We start from the raw sequence: 24,011 nt of genomic DNA on the forward strand, positions 1-24,011 counted from the left end.
ATGGTCAATAAAAACCATCATGATGTGGCACTCCAGCTACCCTACTCCAACGAATTATTGGGATTTTTTAGACATTTTGGTGGAAGTATCCGGCTTGTTTCATGATCCTCGGAATGGAAACTGGAAAGGGCTCCAAGAATTTTATCATCTTCTCTTTGGGATAGTATGTGTGTAGGTTATCGTAAATGCAGAGATGCCCCTCCACCAAATTTAGCTCGCCATATATCCATTGTTCATTATTTATGTTGAATGGCATAAATACCCTCATAATTTCCCTCTAATGTCTTAAGTAAGCATTATGCACGAATCCATTCTATATCGACATAGATTTGTTCATATTTGTATACTGGGTCCATGCACTCAGCTTTGGACATTAGCATTTGGTGTAACCATCATGTTAATCATGCATTAACCATTGTCCAATCCGAACAAACGTCATGCACATCAGGTTGACGACGCTTCAATAACCAAGAAAATGCATCGATGTACTGATACATCCAAACAAAGAATATCAAGAATTGTTCAAATAAGCAACGTGTTAATTAATTAACGATGAAAGGTACTACATACTGTTGGGGTTTGGTGTCCTATAGTCAATTGTTGTAGGATATAAACCAGCTGTAAATGAATTGTTCTTTTATATCATTTGTTTTAATAAGATGTAGTATATTTAAACTATATAAAGGCATTCATCTTTTAAGAACTAAATAAGTCAAATAAAAGAAAATCCTGAAGTTTATTTAAGTGATTATAAAGTGTTCATACAATCATGAAGTTGTTGGGGTTTAGTGTCCTATAGACAATTGTTCTAGGATACAAACTTAATGTAAATGAATTGTTCTTTATATCATTTGTTTTAATGAGATATATGTTTTATAACTATATAAAGACAATCCCTTTTAAGCACTAAATAAAATCTAATAAAAGGAAATCTGTAAGTTTATTTAAAGTGATTATAAAGTGTTCATACAATCATGAAGTGAGACAAAACTTTATAATAAACTAATAAACTTAAAACCACCCCAAGTCAAGTGATATGTTTAGGATTGATATATCACTGTTGAGACTTGTATGTAACAATGTCTTCTGTCCGACAGAAAGCTGATCTCACAAGCTTCATATATACAGATATCTGGACAGTTACATAGATCCGGTGAAACGTCGTTCATTAGGATTGGGGATCCGATTTGAGATAACAGGATGGATAGATTCATCCTTGTCACCTGTTCATCTCATTGGTATTAATAGGTATAACTAATCCTCAGACTCAAAGGAATGTTAATTGGTCATCCTGAATTACTGAATGTGAGACTTTGATCCTGCTGTCCCACGATCCTTAACAGAGATGACTCTGGGGTGTGAACGGCAAAGGTTGGGTGTCACAGGAGGTAATATCAGGGTAGTTATACATTGGATTGAGCATTTATCACTCCCGATTAATGGGAGATACATCCAAGGATCGCTTGTGGAAGACTCGACTCTAAATCCTTGCAAGGTGATAGCTTAAGAGTAAGAAATACAGATTTCACTTAACCTATCTATTTGAGTTGACTCGGCCTATACAAGTAAACCGAACGTCTCGCTATATGTGACTTGACGTCACCCATAGTCATAAGATTCAGTTCAAGGATGTAGTTGATAAAGGATCGAATTATACTGTAACTAATACGGAAGGGTTAACGACTGAATCAACCTGTCTTCTTAACGGACTCTGGGGGAATGATTACAGACTTGCCAATAACATACTCAGTACATCATTCCGTTATGCAAAGATTAAATATAATTCTTGAAGAAATTAATTTAATAGTTGCATACGGCCAGAAGTAGTAAGAACCTAATGGATCACACATAAGACTTGGAACCAAAAGAGAGATGGATGTCATTAATAGATGGAAGCCCAATTGAGCCCAGTAAGGCCCATTTAAATAGAGGGGGCCGAAATTTATATGTAATAAATAAGGAATTATTTTAATTCTATTAATCCTAATTTGATTAGGAATATGAATTAAATTAATTAAGAGATAATTAAGTTAGGAGTTTTAATTAGATTAATATACTCCTATTATTATCCAAGTAGGTTATTTATTATTATCCTACATATATTAGATATATAATGAGATAATAATTGGGAATTCTATTCCGAATTGAATTCCTATTAAGTAACCTAATCCTATCTAACTAGGGTTTAGATACAAGCGATTATATATACCCCCTCTATACATGAATTTCGACTAAGCTCCCTAATCCCCCCTTTGTGATTTTTGAAATTTCAAGTTAGAGAGAGAAAGAGAATTCGACTCCCCTAGTTCGTGGACAAGAATTCATACGGCTTCCATCGATCGATTAATTTCATCTATCTCCTTTTTCTTTGATCTTGTGTTGGTTAATTAGAGGCAATCTATTTTGGTTGCATCTCATACGGTTGATTCTTACTTAACCTCACCGTGTTTTACTTCGTGCTTGGGAACTTGGAGAAGAGTTGTGGGCGCTTCTTTGACAACGGTAGATTGTTCTTCAAAATGTATTTCTTCTTATCCCTCTTTATATGAAATAACGATTAACGGATCCTATGGTTTAAAGGAAGTAGGCTAAATTTTTTATATTTCCGCTGCTATACCTTAGCCTAATTTTCCTTCAGTGGTATCAGAGACATCGTTAAATCCGTTATTTCATATATGAAAATTTAGAAGTTTTTCAATAGGATTGAATAAATATTTATGGTTAGGATTAATTAACAAATTGTTTGATTAATTAATTCTAAAGATAAATAAATTTCAATTAATTGTTAATTAAAATAGATTATGCGTATCTTCCTAATTATTTCGGTTGATAATCATTATAACAAAATCTATTAGTTTTATAGTTAGGTTAATAAAATTAGTTTTATTAATTCTAAAAGATAAAACGGAAATCTATTGTAGTTTTTCCTATTTCTGAAAATCGTTTTAAAAACCGTTTTAAAATCTGATATATATATATATATATATATGTTTTAATAATATATATATATATATATAAATACGACAGCGGCTCGGGTCGCGCCTCACGGCGCGACCAGCCGCGTGCGCAGCCGCGGGGCTGCTGCCAAACGGCAGCAGCCCGGCTTCGGGCCCCCGGCCCGAATCCCACTTGATTTTAATCGTTAAAATCGGCTTGAATATAATTTGTATATATAAATATATGTTTCAGAAATTAATAGTTTTCTGTTTTGATTATCGAATGAAAATTCGTTTAAAAGTTTGTTTTTACCAAGTTGTAAATCAAAGTGTTAAATGAATTGAAATCAAAATAATTGGGACATGCATAATCGACGTTTTATATGGTTATATTAATCTAAGAATTAATATAAAGATACAAAACGATTAGAAGTAAAATTGGATGAAAGTTAATTTGACGAGTTAATGTGATTAACCTAAATATTACATAAGATGGTTATGTAATCAACCAATTAAATTTATTTAATTGAGTCTATGCATGTTTGGAGTTATGGACATATTTGGACCCTCTTTTAGTCTTTTGGTATTTCTGAAATAGGGCCTGCGCGTCCTGCCTTTCTACTATCTATTGTAATTTCTCCTCTCATCTGATTCCCTTCAATTCAATTGAAGTTTTCTTATAGTAGTATAGAAATTAATATGTAATTTCAAGGCGCCATGGAGAAGACGGAGGACCTAAAGAGAAATATGTAATAGTTAGTATTTCCTTAGGTTTGCCCCTTTTATTCCGTCTCTGGCTCGACGGAATAATTTAGATGATATGTCCATAACGCCAATGTATGTGAATGTATGTGTCTGATGTATGCTAAAGCAAATCAAGACTAAGTTAGATTATGAGACTTAAATAAAATCCCTCGTTAAAAATTTAAGTAAATAAGCAAGTTATTAAAATCGGTTGCCCCTCCCTAATATTATAATTCAGCCGGCAGTACTGGGGGCCTTTGGGTTGTTGAGCAAACTCAAGCTCGGGGTCTTATGGTAACACCTGAATTATCGAACATCATTCTTTCATGAATATGGGGTAATACTTAAATTAGATTATGATAATTGGATGAGCAAACTCATGTTGTCATAAACTAATGGGCAATATGGTTGGGATTAATGTGAATAACATATTAGTTACTAATGTGGTTAGTAACCCAATAACCTAGGAGTCACATTCAAGATGTGATTGATTACATGAATCTACCTAACAAATGAGACTAGCTTGTTGAGCAAACTCAAGGCGAAATCTCAGGAGTTAGGATCCTAGCTCACTAAAGGATTTGTGAAATTCTTCGAATTAATATGGAGGGCTATTAATTTGGCAAAATAGTGGGAGCAATCTGAAATAAATTAAAAGGCCTATAATTTTAGATTGTTATACTTTAAAGCAAATGAATGACATACGTTTACTCTTTCTCACTCTTAGGTTTTGTTTAAACACACTCTTAAAATCATGACTAAAACCAATCTGCAAAACATTATTACCGATAACAAACTGAATGGTTCAAACTTCATCGATTGGTTTCGTAACCTCAAAATTGTTTTGAAGTTCGAGAAAATTGGGTATGTACTTGATACACCGATACCCCCTATCCCTGAAGATGATGCTCCCATCGAGGAAATTGATGCTTATCAGAAGCACAAGGCTGATGACGATCATGCCGGATGCATCATTCTTGCATCGATGACATCGGAATTACAAAGGCAACATGAGGAGATGAATGCCAATTCCATCATCATGCACCTAAAGGAATTGTTTGGGAAACAAACCAGGTGCGAACGCTACGAGATATCCAAGTTGTTATATCGTTGCAGGATGCAAGAGGGCACATCAGTCATGACACATTGTGTCAAGATGATTGGCTACATTACCAAACTTTCTAGTATTGGATTTGCGATGGATAACGAATTAAGTGTAGACTTAATTCTTCAATCCCTCCCAGAAAGTTATTCACAGTTCATTATGACTATCAGATGAATGACTTGCAAACCTCTCTTGAAGAGCTTGCAAATATGCTCAAGTCAGTTGAGCCCAATATGAAGAAAGACAAGACCATACCGGCTCTTGTAATTGAGGGATCAAAGAAAAGGAAAGGGAATTTTCCCAATCCTAAACATCCCAAGAAAGGTAAGAAAGCTGTGTCCAAGGGAAAGGAAGTGAAGAAGCCCAAAGGAGAGTGCCACTTCTGTGGTAAAGATGGGCATTGGAAGAGAAACTGCAAGGAGTATCTAGCCACCCTCAAGAAGGGAAAAGGCGGTGCTTCTACATCTGGTATGTTTTATATTGAAATAAATACAGTTTCACAGTCTGAATCTCGGGTACTTGATACCGGATGTGGATCTCATATTTGTACAAATATGCAGGAGCTAAAACAGATTAAGGAACTAAAGAAAGGAGGCATAAACTTGCGAGTAGGAAATGGAGCAAGAGTTGCCGCCCTCGCAATTGGAGATTATGTTTTACCTTTGCCCTCTGGGCTTGTAATAGAATTAAGGAATTGTTTATACGTTCCTGAGATGTCTCGTAACATTATTTCTATTAGCCGTCTTGTTGACGACGGTTTTCATATTTCAATAAAAGACAAGAGTTGCAATTTTTATAAAGATTCGATCTTTTATTTTTCAGGAATTTCACAAAATGGGATTTATGTGTTAGATAACAAAATTCCTGCTTTTGCAATCGATACCAAAAGACATAAGCTAGATAATTCAACTTACTTGTGGCATTGTCGTTTAGGCCATATAAACAAGAGACGCATGCTAAAGCTACATTCAGATGGGCTTATAGATCTAATCAATTCCGAATCATTGGAAACATGCGAATCATGTTTAAAAGGTAAAATGACCAAGACACCCTTTAGCAATAAAGGTGAGCGTGTATCAGACACTCTAGGACTCATTCATTCAGATGTATGCGGTCCTATATCGGTCCAAGCAAGAGGAGGATTCAGATACTTCATAAGCTTCATAGATGACTATACTCGATATGGTTACATCTACTTGATGAGGCACAAATCAGAAGCTTTTGACAAGTTCAAATGCTTCAAGAATGAAGTGGAAAATCAATTAGGAAAGAAAATAAAGACGCTTCAATCCGATCGAGGTGGCGAATATCTTTCTGATGATTTTCTGAATTATCTAACTGAATGTGGGATATGCTCACAATGGACACCTCCCTATACACCACAACACAATGGTGTATCTGAGAGGAGAAACCGTACCCTATTAGATATGGTAACATCCATGATGAGCATGGCCTTACTTCCAAAGACGTTCTGGGGCTATGCCTTAGAAACTGCCCTCTTCACCCTGAACCGAGTACCAACTAAATCCGCTAGTTCCACACCATATGAATTGTTCGTTGGTAGGAAACCCGTGTTCTCGTTTATGAGAGTATGGGGTTGTTCAGCGTATGTCAAATGCATTGCGTCCGACAAACTATATTCTAAATCTGATAAATGTTTCTTTATTGGATATCTCAGGGAAACCGTAGGGTATTACTTCTATCATCCAGATGATCAGAAAGTAATAGTATCCAAGCACGCAACCTTCTTAGAGAAAGAGTTTCTCGAAGAAACGCAAAAGAGAGGCGTGATTGAACTCGACGAAGTTCAAGAAGAAGAAACACCGACTGAAACAACAGAAGCGGTTAAGGTACCCGAAGTAGTCCCATTAGATGAGACTCTAGTGGCACCTATTCGTAGATCACGAAGAGTTTGTGAACTCCCAGTTAGATATGGTTTTCTAGTGGGAGATGATAATGAGGTTCCCGTGTTAGACGACGAACCCGAAAACTACGAAGAGGCTCTTACTAGTCCAGATTCTAAAGCATGGCTTGAGGCCATGGATTCCATGTATACTAACCAAGTGTGGACTTTGGTTGATCCACCCGAAGGGATAATTCCCATTGGGTGCAGGTGGATCTTCAAAAAGAAGACTGACATGGATGGAAAGGTTAGCACCTACAAAGCTAGGTTAGTAGCGAAAAGATATCGTCAGAAGCAAGGAATTGATTATGACGAAACTTTCTCTCCTGTGGCTATGTCCAAATTAATCAGAATCATGCTTGCAATTGCCGCTCATTTTGATTATGAGATTTGGCAAATGGATGTGAAAACAGCTTTTCTGAACGGAAACCTGCTTGAGGATGTATATATGATGCAGCCTGAAGGTTTCATATCGAAGGATGCAAATAAAGTTTGCAAACTTCAGAGATCCATTTATGGACTCAAGCAAGCATCTAGAAGCTGGAATAAGCGTTTTGACGAAACCATAAAACAATTTGGTTTCGAACAAAATTGCGAAGAAACTTGCATTTACAAGAAAGCAAGTGGGAGCTCTATAGCATTTCTCATACTATATGTGGACGATATACTGTTAATGGGAAATGACATTGCTCTATTACAGTCGGTAAAAGTATGGTTATCTGGTAACTTCTCAATGAAAGACCTTGGTGAAGCAGCTTATATACTTGGTATAAAGATCTATAGAGATAGATCGAGAAGACTGCTTGGTCTTTCACAGGCTACATACATTGAAAAGGTGCTAAATCGGTTTAGCATGCTTGAATCGAAACGAGGTAACTTACCCATGCTACATGGAGTAAAGTTAAACAATCATCAATGTCCTAAAACTGATGATGACAAACGACGCATGGCTGTAGTCCCGTACGCCAGCGCGATCGGTTCGATTATGTATGCTATGCTATGCACTAGACCTGACATAGCGTTCGCGTTATCTGTAACGAGTCGTTACCAAGGGAATCTGGGAGAGAGCATTGGTTTGCCGTCAAGAACATTCTTAAGTACTTGAGAAGAACTAAAGATATGTTCCTAGTGTACGGAGAAGGAGATCTGAAAATTGAAGGATTTTCAGACGCTAGTCATCTCACAGATGAGAATGATTTTAAATCCCAATCAGGATACCTGTTTATCTTGAATGGGGGCGCGGTCAGTTGGAAGAGTTCCAAGCAGGGAAGCGTAGCTTTCTCTATGACCGAGTCAGAGTACATCGCTGCTGCGGAAGCAGCAAAGGAAGCAGTTTGGATTAGAAAGTTCATTACAGAACTAGGTGTGGTGCCTGACATTGTCAATCCCATTACTCTGTACTGTGATAACAATGGAGCCATTGCGCAAGCAAAGGAACTATGGTCTCATAATGCATCCAAGCACTACCTAAAGCGATACCACATCATAAGAGAGATTGTGGCTAGAGGAGATGTGAGAATAGAAAGAGTACCTACAAAGGACAACGTTGCAGATCCGTTGACAAAGCCTTTAACCCAGAAAGTACATGATCGTCATTTACGTCTACTGGGATAAGTTTTAGAAACAATTGGCTTTAGTCCAAGTGGGAGTATGTTGGGGTTTAGTGTCCTATAGACAATTGTTCTAGGATACAAACTTAATGTAAATGAATTGTTCTTTATATCATTTGTTTTAATGAGATATATGTTTTATAACTATATAAAGGCAATCCCTTTTAAGCACTAAATAAAGTCTAATAAAAGGAAATCCGTAAGTTTGTTTAAAGTGATTATAAAGTGTTCATACAAGCATGAAGTGAGACAAAACTTTATAATAAACTAATAAACTTAAAACCACCCCAAGTCAAGTGATATGTTTAGGATTGTTATATCACTGTTGAGACTTGTATGTAACAATGTCTTCTGTCCGACAGAAAGCTGATCTCACAAGCTTCATATATACAGATATCTGGACAGTTACATAGATCCGGTGAAACGTCGTTCATTAGGATTGGGGATCCAATTTGAGATAACAGGATGGGTAGATTCATCCTTATCACCTGTTCATCCCATTGGTATTAATAGGTATAACTAATCCTCAAACTCAAAGGAATGTTAATTGGTCATCCTGAATTACTGAATGTGAGACTTTGATCCTGCTGTCCCACGATCCTTAACAGAGATGACTCTGGGGTGTGAACGACAAAGGTTGGGTGTCACAGGAGGTAATATCAGGGTAGTTATACATTGGATTGAGCATTTATCACTCCCGATTAATGGGAGATACATCCAAGGATCGCTTGTGGAAGACTCGACTCTAAATCCTTGCAAGGTGATAGCTTAAGAGTAAGAAATACAGATTTCACTTAACCTATCTATTTGAGTTGACTCGGCCTATACAAGTAAAACGAACGTCTCGCTATATGTGACTTGACGTCACCCATAGTCATAAGATTCAGTTCAAGGATGTAGTTGATAAAGGATCGAATTATACTGTAACTAATACGGAAGGGTTAACGACTGAATCAACCTGTCTTCTTAACGGACTCTGGGGGAATGATTATAGACTTACCAATAACATACTCAGTACATCATTCCGTTATGCAAAGATTCTTGAAGAAATTAATTTAATAGTTGCATACGGCCAGAAGTAGTAAGAACCTAATGGATCACACATAAGACTTGGAACCAAAAGAGAGATGAATGTCATTAATAGATGGAAGCCCAATTGAGCCCAGTAAGGCCCATTTAAATAGAGGGGGCCGAAATTTATATGTAATAAATAAGGAATTATTTTAATTCTATTAATCCTAATTTGATTAGGAATATGAATTAAATTAATTAAGAGATAATTAAGTTAGGAGTTTTAATTAGATTAATATACTCCTATTATTATCCAATTAGGTTATTTATTATTATCCTACATATATTAGATATATAATGAGATAATAATTGGGAATTCTATTCTGAATTGAATTCCTATTAAGTAACCTAATCCTATCTAACTATGGTTTAGATACAAGCGATTATATATACCCCCTCTATACATGAATTTCGACTAAGCTCCCTAATCCCCCCTTTGTGATTTTTGAAATTTCAAGTTAGAGAGAGAAAGAGAATTCGACTCCCCTAGTTCGTGGACAAGAATTCATACGGCTTCCATCGATCGATTAATTTCATCTATCTCCTTTTTCTTTGATCTTGTGTTGGTTAATTAGAGGCAATCTATTTTGGTTGCATCTCATACGATTGATTCTTACTTAACCTCACCGTGTTTTACTTCGTGCTTGGGAACTTGGAGAAGAGTTGTGGGCGCTTCTTTGACAACGGTAGATTGTTCTTCAAAAGGTATTTCTTCTTATCCCTCTTTATATGAAATAACGATTAACGGATCCTATGGTTAAAAGGAAGTAGGCTAAAAATTTTATATTTCCGCTGCTATACCTTAGCCTAATTTTCCTTCAGAAGTGAGACCAAACCTTATAATAAACTAATAAACTTAAAACCACCCCAAGTCAAGTAATATGTTTAAATAGGGATTGACATAATACTGTTGAGACTTGCATGTAATAGTGTCTTCTATTATGAATAAAGAGCTGATCTCACAAGCTTCAGATATGGAGATATCTGGACAATTACATGGATCCAATGAAGGAGTTCATTAAGATTGGGGACCTGACTTGAGATAATAGGATGGATGAATTTATCCTATGTCACATGTTCATCACATTGGTATTAGTAGGTATAAGTAATCCTCAGACTCAAAGGAATGTTAATTAGTGATTCTGGATTATAGAGTGTGATACTTTGACTCTGTTTAAACACGATCCATAACAGGGAGGACCCTGGGGGTGTGCGCGGGCAGGTGTTGGGTATCACACGAAGTAATTGCAAAATAGTTAATATTTAATTGAGCATTCGTCACTCCTAATAAATGGGAGATATATCCAAGGATCACTTGTGGAAGACTTGACTCCAAATCCTTGCAAGGTGATAGATTAAGAGTTGAAATGGAGATTTCACTTAATGTATCCATTCGGAGTTAACTCTACCTGAACAAGTAAAATGACCGTCTCGTTATATATGAATTGACAATATCCATAGTCATAAGATTCGTTCTAGGATATAGTTGGTGAAGGATCGAATTATACTGGACCTAATACGGAAAGGTCAACGACAGAATCAACCTGTCTTCGTATAGCTCTGGGGGAATGTTTACGGTTCTGCTATTCACAGTCCACGCACTCATTCCGATATACAAAAGATTGAATGTAATTTTGGAAATTAATTCAACAGGTGTATATGGCTAGTAACAATAAGAACTCAATGGATTACACATAAGACTTGGAACCAAAAGGGGACATAATAGTAATTAATGAATGGAAGATTAAAATTGTTTAATTATGGATTAAATAGGGGGGCCGAATTTTATATATATAATGTGTATATATTTTAGTTAATTTATTTAGATGATTATAATTGGATTATAATTGTGGTTAAATTAATTATAGGATAAATAAGTTAGGAGGTTTAATGTGATTATATCTCTAATTATTATCCTATCAATAATAAATATTATTTATTATATTTAGATATAATTATAGATAATATTAATAAGAGTATTATTTGGAATAAGACTCTAATTAAGTGACCTAATTCAATCTAACAAGGGTTTAGATTCAAGAGGCAATATATACCCCCCTATATGAGGATTTCGGCCCACCCGAATAGCATCCCAAGAGTTGGAATTCGGCCGCCCTAGTTTGAGGAAGAAATCATTCCGCTTGTCTCCATTCAATTAATTTCTATCTATGTTTCTCTTTCCTTGATCTTGTGTTGATTTGTTAGAGACAATCTTTATTGACTGTTATTCTTTGGTTGAGATTCTAATCGTTTGATTGTTTGTTTTGATTGTGCTCGTGAAACTCGAGATTAATAGTTGTGGGCACTTCGTTTGTAACTGTAGATATATCGTCAATTAAGGTATTTCGTTCTATCCCTCTTTATATGAAATAACGTTTAACGGATCTTGGTTAAAGGAAATAGGTAAAAAATTTATATTTCCGTTGCCCTGTGTTTGCATATGAAATACCCCCCCTCTCTCTTTCTCTCTCTCGAGGTACTTAGGCCTAGTGTCTAAAAGAGTGAACCATGCAACATCTGGCATTAACATGATTCCATTCACGACCTTAGTACTGTTAGTTGCAATCAATTTCCATCTGGTTTTGAAAACTGATAGATGTTGAAAACCCCTATCTTTAGGTACGGTTTTTAGGATAGTTTTGATTAGTTTTCATTCAATAAACGAGCATTTCTCACACTTTTATTCATGTGTGCGTGATTATTAGTTTTAGTATATGTTTTATTTACTTTCATAGTTTCTAGCCGTTTTCTGATTGTTTTCAGTCAAAATATTGCCAAAATAGCACACACGTAAACTATCACTTATTTATTTCGGCTAATTGGTCCACCAAAGGTCGCACCAAACGGAGTTTTTACTCAAATCTAACGACTGAAGGGTAAATTTAGCCTTTAGACTAACATGAGGCCAGCTCGATGAGCTGGTAGTTTCCAGCTCGACGAGCTGGCCTGCGAGAATCAGTCTTTTGACTGATTCCCGACCCCACGACTTCACGATTTCGCCCCCACTCTTCCACCTGCATTGGGAAACAAGTTAGATCAAGTTTAGGCATGAAACTACAACTATAAATAGGACTTTGTAACATTGTATTAGAGATCCTTTTATTTTTTATTTTGTAAAAACCCTAGCCTCCATCCTTGAAGAATCATCTTCTCCCTTTCGTCTGCCATTGAAGAACATTCAACCTCCGTGCTCCCCGAGGATTATTTAAGGCTCCATCCATCAAGTCCTAGGAAGACGTCTGCATTGGTCGACAGGTTCCCTGAAAGGGATTTCTTTCTCTTTTATATTCTGTTTGCCTCTGATCCATTCTATGAATCCTAGGCTAATTGTATCATCGTGATAAATATATTCTTCATCTTTAATATTAATTCAAGTTTTGTTTTGTTCAATTGATTGTTATTATTATTCTATGTCTTACGCTTTGCTTTTCTAGGTTAACTCATTCATAAATCCAAACATTAACTTGACACATATTGCGAGCTGAATCTGGCATAGTCAGAGCCTATAAGATTGACAACCTTATGAAAGATTAAGCCCAAATTTCGGAGCCTTAGATCTAGTTTCGGCCTTACAAGGGAATCACACGCTAGAAACCATAGAATGATAAATAGGGTTAATTGCCATAGGCACAAGTGACTCATATTACTTTTACAATTAAATGATAAAATAGGATTGAATTTGGTATTATCGTATCACTCCGTATCATTCCAGGTTAATTACATTATTTAAGGATCACTTAGGAGTAGATTTAACTTAATTAGTAGTAGCTTAATTTAGAAAACCTTCAATCTCAAACCTCACATAGCCTAGATAACATTAGAAGCCTAGTAGTTTGGTACTTGCAGCATAAATCTTGTGGATTCGATACCTAGACTTGTCTAGATTATTACTTGATAACGACGGGGTACATTATCCCTTAGTGAGTCTCATCGAGCGTTAGCTTTGAGGCGCATCAAAAACCTTAATCTGTGAAGGCGTCAATATGTTTTACAAGTCAATCATTGCTTCAAGGTCTCCTCTTATTGTTATTGTGCCTTTTGTGCCCAAACTCCAAGGATACTTAAATTTAACACCACTATCCGCTTTTACCGCCTTTATTTTGACAATTGGAACATGTAATTGCATTTCACATAGTAAAATTGCAGTTCAGACAAACACATGCCATTTGCATTTCAAAAATTCTCATCCCATTTCACTAAATATGATACATAACTAATCGCATTTTCATGTAAATGCGAACACAGACTACAACATGCGATTCACGTTCAATGCATCCATATCACATTTTAGTGAAATGCGACTATCTCATTATAGTTTTAACTATTCACATATATGCATAGTGATCGCAATTCATCGAAATGCGATGACTTCATTAAGAGTTTATCTATTCGCAACTTCACAGAGTTGATCGCATTCCATCAATATGCTTATATGTTCACATTTTATGAAATGTGAAGCAAATTCAAAAAATGCAAACTGTCGAAAACCAATTCTCAATGCCAGAAAACAACACAAATTAGTCCGACTAGGCATGATTCACACGTATATAACACAAATTAGTTTAGAAAATCACCAATTTAGCTATTAAACACTAATACCTAAGTCTAAACAAACATATCACAACGAGTCCATGTATAACTCTAGAACCTAACTGAAATCAAGTAGAAGAAAACAAACACACATGTGGAGAGACATACCTTCGATTTCGGTTTATCTTGGTCCTTCTTCTTTCCCGATTTACCCGTTCTCACCGAACGTTTTTTCCATTCGCAAATTGCCGCCGTTCGCAATAGGAGGAAGAATGAGAAGAGTTAGGGAGAAAAAAATGATGTTATGGGTATTCTAGAAGTGGAAGAGTCTATTTGAGTAGCATGTATAAGAATAAGTCTAAACATATAAATGAGCCCCTTCCAAGATCTAGTTTTGTAATTTACTACCATATATGATCAGTAGATCCAATTAATACCTCTAAACTTAATTAGAGTGCAATTAATTTGATGGTACAATTAATGCAAATAATTTAACACATTATTTTTACACGGAGTCTAACCCAATACTAATACCACTAAATTTGTTCTCCTCTCCGAATATGGGTGGAGTTCGGAAGGAAAGAGTTGAGACGTATGCTTCAGCCATGGAACACATAAGACGGAAACACAAATATATTAAAAGAAAAATTAAAATTGAAATAAATTTCTTTTGATTCCTTTCTCTCTCTCCCTTTCTCTTTCTCAGTAATAATATAATTATAAACAACCACAGAATCTCTGATCAAAGCAATATCAATTTATCAGCAATACACATAGAAGCTCAATTGCGTCTCTTCCTTGGTTTCAATCCCTCAATTTCAAGACAAGTACAGGGAAAAATAATGGTTTCTGCAAACCGGGAAATGGCTGTTTATTGCTTTGATACCCTAGTCGCTCACTATAACAGCGAGGAACCTCTTCCTCCTCTCTTTGACGACGGGCAACAGTAATCTCTCTCTTCCTGTCTCAGTTATACTGAAATCAATTTCTGCTTTTGATCGTCTTATTGCTGATTTACTATGTTGCTTTTTTTTATTTTTTTTAATCTTATTTTATTAGGTTGTGTTGTTTAGAATATTCAGATTTTTGGTGGGTTATTTAGCGGTAGTTGTACTTGGTGGAGTATGTGTTGGATTCAGTGTGTTATACTAGAATGTACTCCGCTGCTTTATATATGTAAATGTTGAAAATTTTCAATTTTTTTTTTTGTTGTGTTCGTTTTTCTGTGTACTAAAATTACTTGCATTTAGTACAGATGATCCAGTGTACTTAACTACAGGTGCTGATGATTATCTATTCTTACCGTTGTGTTTTTGACATTGTGTATTTATTTATTTTCGTTACAGCAGGCTCTTGAAAGAATATTTGTGTTCCATATAGTTGGTTTTTTTTATCCCACCAAAATGACTGTTAATAATTTGCCTTCATAAATTCTGTATCGTTTTATATATACTGCGATATCTTTTATTCTGATGATATTACACTTAACTAAGCCATAGACTAGAGTTGAGAGTTCACTATATATGTGATTTTGTTTTCTGGCATTTGAAATGAGCTATTTTGCTTCACTTCCTCCATTTAACCAATTTTTATTTTATTTTATTTTTTATTTCTTAAACACTATGCTTGCAGAACTGTATATTGCATTTATATTTGTTGCTTGAAAAGCATGCAAGTGACTGGAAATGTTTTCCAATTTTTTTCTGGGATACTAAGGGACATGACATCATTTATTAGATTGTCCTTTTCTTTTCTGTTCTTTCTCTCATCTAAGCACTTGTTAGCTTTTTCATCTTCCAGCTATTGTGTAGATGTAACTGTTGATTTAGTATATTTTGTATTTCATCACATTCTAGAAGAATTCTTTCTTTAATTTGTAACTGTCAGATATTAATATGAAGTGGACCTTGAACTATAAGCTTGAGCTTTTAGTTCAAATGGTTCCATGACAGTAACCAAGACATGCTCATCTGAATATGCAAGATATTGCTTGCATCATATGATGCATAAATTTTTTTCTTTTTGACAAGTATGATGCATAAATTGAATTTTAAAGATTCTGAAGTGGGCAAGCTATTGTTGATATTTTCTCACATAAGACTAAATGATGGCATGACTGTTTTGTATCCCAATACTAGTGCCTATTTAGATTTGTTTTTAAGTAATTAAGTATTGCTAAATTGGGGAGACTAAATGGTATTTTTTATTGTTGAACTGCTTTCTTAGCTTTGAAATATCTACTTGTACTCTTGATTGCAGTCTGGTTTTTAAAGTTAGAAGCCACTGTCACTAATGGGCTATCAGTATTTTGGCATCTTTTGCTAATGGTTGAGCATTTCCTTATATGCTATCATTGTTCACGAGAGTTTCTAGTTGAGTATGGGCTCAGATGAACTAGACTAGTAGGTTTGTTTGGTTGATCATTCACTTCACTTCTATTCTAATGGATAAAGCACACTCGAGCTGAGATGGATATAGTTATTAACTTATTAATGCATGCATCTTTAGAGTTGATTGAGAGGTTTAGAAGTGCCATAGTGGCTATGCTTGCATTATAAATATAACATGTAAGTCAGCTTTATCTGATGCAGTCTTATATATTCATCAGTAGGTATTGTAATCTTCCTACAAGTTAAGTTGCAGCATGGTAATGAACATTAGTCTTGGTTCCAAATGTATGTTTGAAACAAGACTGGATGATAAAGAATATGCTAATAGACATCAAGGGTAATATGGGAATTAAGGGGCACGTAGCTTGGGGTCTTATGAGAGTTAGTTAGGGAAGAGAGAGGGTTGTAGTTGGGTTATATATAACAGTAGGGAGAGAAGGAAAGGATATGCAAAATCACGTTGTTTGTCTCATTTGAGTTAGGCTCTGCTCATTGAGTAGAGAGGGAAGAATATCTTTGTGTGGGGGTTGGGTTTAGGCTCAATCCATTCTATCTTTGTCTTTTGATTTCATTAGCAGTGTAATAGTTCTTTGAGTTCTTCAATCTAATAGTCTATTTGACTCTCTGTTGGTTAGATTCAATGTATATTTCTGTATCTGTTTTCTGTTTCTATCTCTAAACCAGCCAAGTTAACCTCTTAACTTAGGAAGGGTTGATGGAATTAAGCTGATCAGTTAGCTAAAGTGGGAGGGACGCTGCTTCAGGAGTTTTTTATTTATCCGACCTTTTTGAAATTTGGTTCTATTTATGTTCATATTTCTTTTACCTTTTCCTGACTGTAACTGACTGGGAAAAACAGGTGAACCAGCTAAAATTGAAAGAATCAGCATTGTCCATTTCCTTTAAAACTGTTATTTGTTACAGAAGATCCTTTTTTAACATATAAAAGGTTGTTTGTTCCTTGTGTTTCCCTGCCTCATGATTTGCTTTGCACAGGTGGCTTTATTGCTGTAGAAATAGGTAGTCACATTTCTTCCCCTCATTTTGCCGTCTCTTTTATTGGATGTTAATGGTGTCTAATTTTGTGTGGTCAGTTGCAACATGAGCCATTGGCTATTTTGAGGTATCATCACCTCTAGCTTTTTTGTTGAGCTCAAATATTTTTTTGAATCTTTCTCCTTTCTTCACTTATCGTTTTTTTTTTGGTTTCCATCCTTCTTGACTTTTAATGACATGAAGTGGTATACGTCATCTTGTTTCATAGTAGAATGCTGTTCATAACAAATAATGCTTTAATTTTTTTTGCCCAAAATTAAAACCCTAAATGAGGTAATATTCTAGTTTTTGCAAATTTGATGGAGAAGTACCGCTATTCACATCCTGTTAACTGGTGTTTATTTTTGGATGATATGTTAAGTTCATGGAGATAGAAATATTTCACAGGTTTCTATCATATTTTAGCACTTGATTAATTTATGCTTTTACATTTACATGATATACAGATATGATTTAACTTGGATGGATTTCGTCCCAAGTTTTTTTTATAATGCTAAAAAGTAAATTTAACTTGTCATGTGGATCTTATTTAACTGTTAATCCTGAAACTGGTTTTTGGACCTGTATGGCTCTAATCTAGTTTTAGAACCTTTTGATTAGTTTTCTCCAAGTTACTTTCGTACATCCTGACTAATATACATTAATTTGAATATGAATAATACATTGATGAATACAACCATCAAGCATCTTATTCTTGCATCTAAACACATACAAATGGAAGACAGTAGTAGATGGAGATTATGCTTCATGCACTCAATAAGAAAAAAAGAAAAATTGAATCTTGTTCTTTTAGCTTCCTCCATTTATTTTTCAAGGAATTTTCTCTTTACTTCCTTTTGTTCTCTTTTGAATTATAAACATTTTTATTGTTTAATAAATCACCAGTTATGAACATGAATTGAAAATACTTTGCTTCCAACTTGCAAGTTAGGATTGGGTTAGAGTTCTTTTCCATGTAAGACCAAAAGAAAGAATAGTTGCTTGTTACCCTTCTTTGATAAGATTGTTTTTTTTATTTTATTTTTTATATCTAACTACTTGTTTTTATGAAATCCTTTATATCAGGAATATAACTACTTGCTTCTTGTTCCTATCCAATTCCTTGAATAACACAACAGTTGCATGAAAAATTAACTACCCAAGTCCCAAACAAAATAGATAGCACAAAAACAAAAATAGATAGGACAAAAACGTAAACCAACTAAACAAAATAGTCGATTTGGGAGCATAACAAAAAATAAGACTATGCAAATTGACAAATCACAGATTAAGTTGATGGTAGTTCATATCCTAGTTCTCATGGAACTGATATAATATAATACTGCATGGCTTTTCCTTTTAAAAGATTATTTTAATGATTTAAGCGTCCTTGTTTTATTAGTGATCTTTTCCAGATCTTGTACACAATATGAAGTTTGTAGATTTATCTGCAGAATCTTTGAGGAGTGGATGGATTAGATGTTTTTGATAGTATAATTACTTTACTCAAGATCTCATGTCACATGGAAATTTATTATTTCAGTCCACTCTTTGTCACTTGGAAGAAAACAGTCAATGGTGGCGAGCCCCGTTTACGTGGATGCATTGGAACACTTGAAGCTCGATACTTAATTAATGGGTTCAAGGACTATGCTTTAACCAGGTATTGTGGCATATTACAGCCTATTTTATGAAGGTAGATATTAAAATCATGGATTTCCTTCAATCCTCCTCTGCCCCTCCCCCCTCCCCCCTCCCTAAGAAAAATGGTTCATATACTTGCATTGCATTTCTTGGGATACTTATATGTAGTATAATATATGTAGTTTCAAGAATTAAGCTTTTCCCCCTTAAATTCATTACTGACCCGTGTACCTGTTAGGTCATGCACTTAGAAGGTATTGTTGCAGTCTAAATCATCCTATGTTGATGTCTTTCTATTGGATCTCCAACTTGCTATTGCGTAGATAGTAATGCAGTTGGGTAATGTTAAGTGGATTGGATTTAATGTGCTATGGTAACCGCTCCTTAGAATTTACTTTTCTGTAATTTGAAATTCTCCTGGGAATTCATTGTTGCTGGACAGCTGATACCAAATAAAGTTGAGTTACTTATTCTACTTTAATCAGTGATGTTTTTTTTTCAAAAAATTTATTGCAATTGTTATTTCTTTTCTATGTCTTCATTCACGGAGTATGCAGGATTCATTGATTAAGTGTGTAATTGCTGTTCCTATTTTCCATTTATTTATTGTCATCTTGCAGTGCTTTGAAGGACCGTAGGTTTCCTCCAATTCAACCTAAAGAATTGCCTTTTCTGGAATGTACAGTTTCCGTTCTGACTGACTATGAAACTGCTAACATTTATACTGATTGGGAGGTATGTGATCTTTGGACAAGTTAGATTTTCTGATCTTTGGGATCTTGTGGTCTGTGGATGAAATGTTTTAACATCTCTAGGCTACTAGGCTTTATTGTGAACATTATTGTCCTTTTCTTTTTGAACATGATATTGTAGTCTGACTGTGTATCTGTGCTCTTAATACACATTTTGGCATTTTTCTTGCCTGATCGGCAGGCAGAAAAGCCATTTTACAATGTGTGCTTTATTCATTTTTTTCTCTCTTTTTTCTCCCTCATTATAATGTAAGAGCAGTTCACTTTCACTTGATCTAAATGTAAAGAATAACTTGGTACATGAGGTGTCTGGCACCCACCATGGCTCTTTGAATGAGTATATATGCTGTCATGTATAGGACACAGTGGAGCAAAATTATGGATGTGCGAGAATCACTGTTTCAAAGTGTTAATAAGCCTAAAAGAATCTAATACTATCTCAATTCAATTGCTGATATCTTCGATGTAAAACAATTTCAAAAGTGTTTAATTTTTTGAAAGAAAGCTGACAATTGACCTTTTAAATTTAGTATATTAATAATTTCTTGCAAAATCAGTATTCTTCTTTTGAAAGGAAAAAAGAATAAAAAAAGCGGAAACATATATCATTAATAGATGTTAAAATCAGGATAATAGCATATATAACAGGAGAGTGCTTCTACCAAACAAATATGCCCTATTCAACTTGAGGTATCCTACCTTGCATATGGCAGCATAATAAGCTCATTGTCGATAGTCAACATAGCAACAGTTAATTAGCCTCAAAATCAGTTTCCTGGTCTAGCTTATTATCCGTGTATAGATACATGTACATTCTTCAATACAAGATATTGAGATTTCTCTTAAAGTTTCTTTGATCATCACAGTAAATAATCATGATGATGAAAGGAAAACTGGTCTTTTTATATACAGTCCTGCATGATGCTCTCTTCTTTTATGAAACACATCCCTTTCATAGAGGGAAAGCAATCATATAGTTTTATATATGCTGGCCTTTGTTTTGATTTGCATTTATATTAGCGAATCCCACCTTAGGTGATTATTGTCCAAGTCTTAATTGAAAAGGTTTTCCTTGTAGCTACTTTGGGTGCTTGGAACATTTATCTTGGTTGGATAACCAATGAATATTCACCCTTCTTGAATCAATGCAGGTTGCCTAAGAATAGGATTGCAGATTTATACTAAATATTCCTGTGGCATTGATATTAGCCGTTGCCTTCGGTAGCTCATAATAAAACATCTATATACTACATAAACATATTTCTAGGTTTTACTTTACTTTAATGTAGTAAGAACTGATCATAATGATTTGGTTTTTCCTTGCAGATTGGAAAGCACGGTTTAATTATTGAATTTAATGATCCTGATAACAATGCTAGGCGAAGTGCCACATATTTGCCTGAAGTGGCTGCCCATGAAGGTAAACATTCTTACCAATGACAACAAACTATTATATTTAGAAAGAGCGATATTATATTTTTGCCACCATCCAAAGTAACTCTCTCTTCAAATGAACTATTTGAGGTCTTGTGATTGAATGGCTAACTTCTGATCTGTGACTATGAATTGGGATATATATACATTATTTTATTGTAAAAGTTCGATTAAGAATTTCTTTAAAACCCATCAAAATGAAAGTTTCCAAACAAGGGGAAGTGATTAGGTTTTAGTGTTTCATGGAACTGAAACATAGGTATAATGTTGTCTTACAATGTCTCTTTTTTTCGAAAAAAAAAAAAAATCGTCAACTTTTCTCGGTAAGATCTTATCTTGGATCACACTGCTACAGATGGAATGTACATATATGCATTGAAACACATCTATAGAATCTTGTATTTATTAGTCTCATGGGAAAAATATGAATAATACTGATGCCATTTCGCCGATATTCTGCTATATTTTTATTGCGAAAAAAAAAATGTTGTGCAAAATAAGGAATTCAACAGTGGTGTTAGTGTTTGCTAATGTGGCACATTGATTTCGCTGACATAACATGTTAATTTATTATTGAATTTTCTGATGTGGCAATGCCAAATATATTAACTTTTGCTGACATAGCATGTTGATGTGATGACGTGTCCGATGGTGTTAGTTATTTTTTTTGGCTAACAATTGAAGCACATTTCCTGTGATATTTGTTGTTGAATTGGCACTTTTGGTTCAGGTTGGACGAAAATTGAGGCCATTGATTCGCTGATGCGTAAAGCAGGTTACGGGGGGATCATAACGGAGTCACTTCGGAAGACTATAAGGTTGACACGTTACCAGAGTACATTATTTACTTTGAGCTATAGTGAGTATGTTGCGTATGTGAAGAAAAATAGGGGCACAGGTCCGTCTATTAATGGAGCTAAGCTCATCAACCATTGATGTTTGCCTAATAAGTGAAAAGGTTGTTGGGCAAACAAAAAGTAATTAAATTAAAAAAAAGACTTGAGTTGTAGCAAATCTGTTTTTGTTCCAACTGAATTATGTTGTAATCTGTCAAATTACATTCTTCAAATTCATTTGATGATGATTTTGAAGAAGCAGAACACCAACTCCACCTGAACTCAGGTATCCATCTGTGTACTAATAATTATCAAAATTGGGCTTCAAGAATATGCCTTCTTCACCTTATTTTTCAATATGCACTCATCACTCAAGTCAAAAGCTAATAGAAAATTGCATTCGTGGTTTGATGTTTTATTTGGTGGATGAATGTGTAGCCTCTTTAGTACTCATCTAAGATTCAGGTGTTCTAATGCTTACGAGGTGTTTAATTGAATTTTTCTTGATGCCTTTATTCAAAAAGAAAAATTAAAGCTTCATTGAAGTTTTTCGATGATCAAATAACTCCAAAAAATCTTGTTTAATGTAGAACCATTGAATTTTACGAAAATATTTTATTGTTAGATACAACTATTTAATTTACCTAAAATTGTTAGAGATAATGTACAACCTTTGAAGTTTACAAAATTTATTTATTATTAAGGTGCATTCTATGCTTACTTTGTTTTTGACAAAGTAAGCTTTACTTTGTTTTTTCTACCATTGGATGAGTTTATTTTGTCAAAAACAAAGTAAGCATAGCTTAACCCATTATTATTAAACATAATTTGTATGGAGTTTCACTTAATTTACGTAAAATTATTACTTTACAAAAAAAATGTGAAAAAAATCGAGTTTCACAATAAAAAAAAAGCTCTTGAATTTACATAAATCATAATGTACACAAAGTAATACTTAATTTATGTAAAGTTTTTATTTTAAAAAAAATCATATTTCATGTAAAACCTTTATATTTTTCAGAAGTCCATGTATTTATAAACATAATTCACATGATATATAATTACATAAAGTTAGTACTTTGAAAAAAAAAAATTACTAACTTTGCGAAAAAATCAAGTTTCACATAAAATCATTAAACTTACATAATTTACATAAAATTATTATGGCATAACCTAATACATAAATAACTCCCTGAACTTGTTCAAATGTTGCAACTGCCCCCTTCAAATTTCAATTGTAACAATTTACCCCTTAAACTTGTCCAATTGTAAAACATAATCCCAAATTGGGAGTTTTTTTTTACCTCGTACTTGAAGCAACCGTAAAAACGTTTCCCCATATTCGTATCACGCCAAAAATCTGATTATCACACTTCACGAGCGTTGTAGCTTTTGTATTTCACGTGTTTTTTCAATTGCAGTCCATGTCAGCAATTTGAGGTTATGTTTTACAATTGGACAAATTTGAGGGGTTAGGTTTTACAATTGGACAAGTTTGAAGGATAAGTTGTTACAATTGAAAGTTCGGGGAGGTAGTTGCAACATTTAGACAAGTTCAGGGGATTATTTGTGTATTAGGCCAATTATTATTTTACAAAAAAAAGTCTTATTTCACATAAAACTTTTAAATTTTACAAAAGTAATTTTTTTATTAAACATAATTTACATTTACATGACATAATACTTTTTTTTTTTTGAAAGAACATGACATAATACTTAATTTGCATAAAATTGTTACTTTAGAAAAAAAAACACTAACTCCACGAAAAATCAAGTTTCATGTTTTTTTTTTTACAAAATAAGAACTTTATGTATTTAAGTATCACTTTACATAAATTATGTCTATAGATAAATGACTCGAAAAATCTAAAGGTTTTATGTGAAACACGACTTTTATTTGTAAAGTTATAGATTTTAATTTTATAAAATAATAATTTTACGTAAATTAAGTATTACTTCACGTACATTATGTCTAACAATAGATGATTTACGTAAAGTTCGAAGTTTATTTTTTTTTTTTT

General features: G+C 34.2%; 1 protein-coding gene across 1 annotated transcript; it reads left to right on the top strand.

Moving 5' to 3' along the window:
- The first annotated feature begins 14,464 nt into the window (after positions 1-14,464).
- On the top strand, positions 14,465-22,408 carry LOC136226588 (uncharacterized protein At2g38710). Its single transcript, XM_066015153.1, has 5 exons — positions 14,465-14,845; positions 18,868-18,987; positions 19,589-19,703; positions 21,047-21,140; positions 21,885-22,408. Exons 1-5 carry the CDS (start codon positions 14,742-14,744, stop codon positions 22,088-22,090), a joined length of 639 nt encoding a protein of 212 aa, XP_065871225.1. The 5' UTR covers positions 14,465-14,741; the 3' UTR covers positions 22,091-22,408.
- Positions 22,409-24,011: the final 1,603 nt, after the last annotated feature.

The sequence above is a fragment of the Euphorbia lathyris genome, chromosome 4, assembly GCF_963576675.1.
Source record: "Euphorbia lathyris chromosome 4, ddEupLath1.1, whole genome shotgun sequence".
NCBI lineage: Eukaryota > Viridiplantae > Streptophyta > Magnoliopsida > Malpighiales > Euphorbiaceae > Euphorbia > Euphorbia lathyris.

What these genes read in the sequence shown, in the direction of transcription:
- LOC136226588 (XM_066015153.1), top strand. Translation starts at nt 14,742, where the DNA reads ATGGTTTCTGCAAACCGGGAAATGGCTGTTTATTGCTTTGATACCCTA. An exon ending in AAGGACTATGCTTTAACCAG is followed by an intron (nt 18,988 to 19,588) that starts GTATTGTGGCAT and finishes GTCATCTTGCAG; the next exon opens with TGCTTTGAAGGACCGTAGGT. An exon ending in ACATTTATACTGATTGGGAG is followed by an intron (nt 19,704 to 21,046) that starts GTATGTGATCTT and finishes TTTTCCTTGCAG; the next exon opens with ATTGGAAAGCACGGTTTAAT.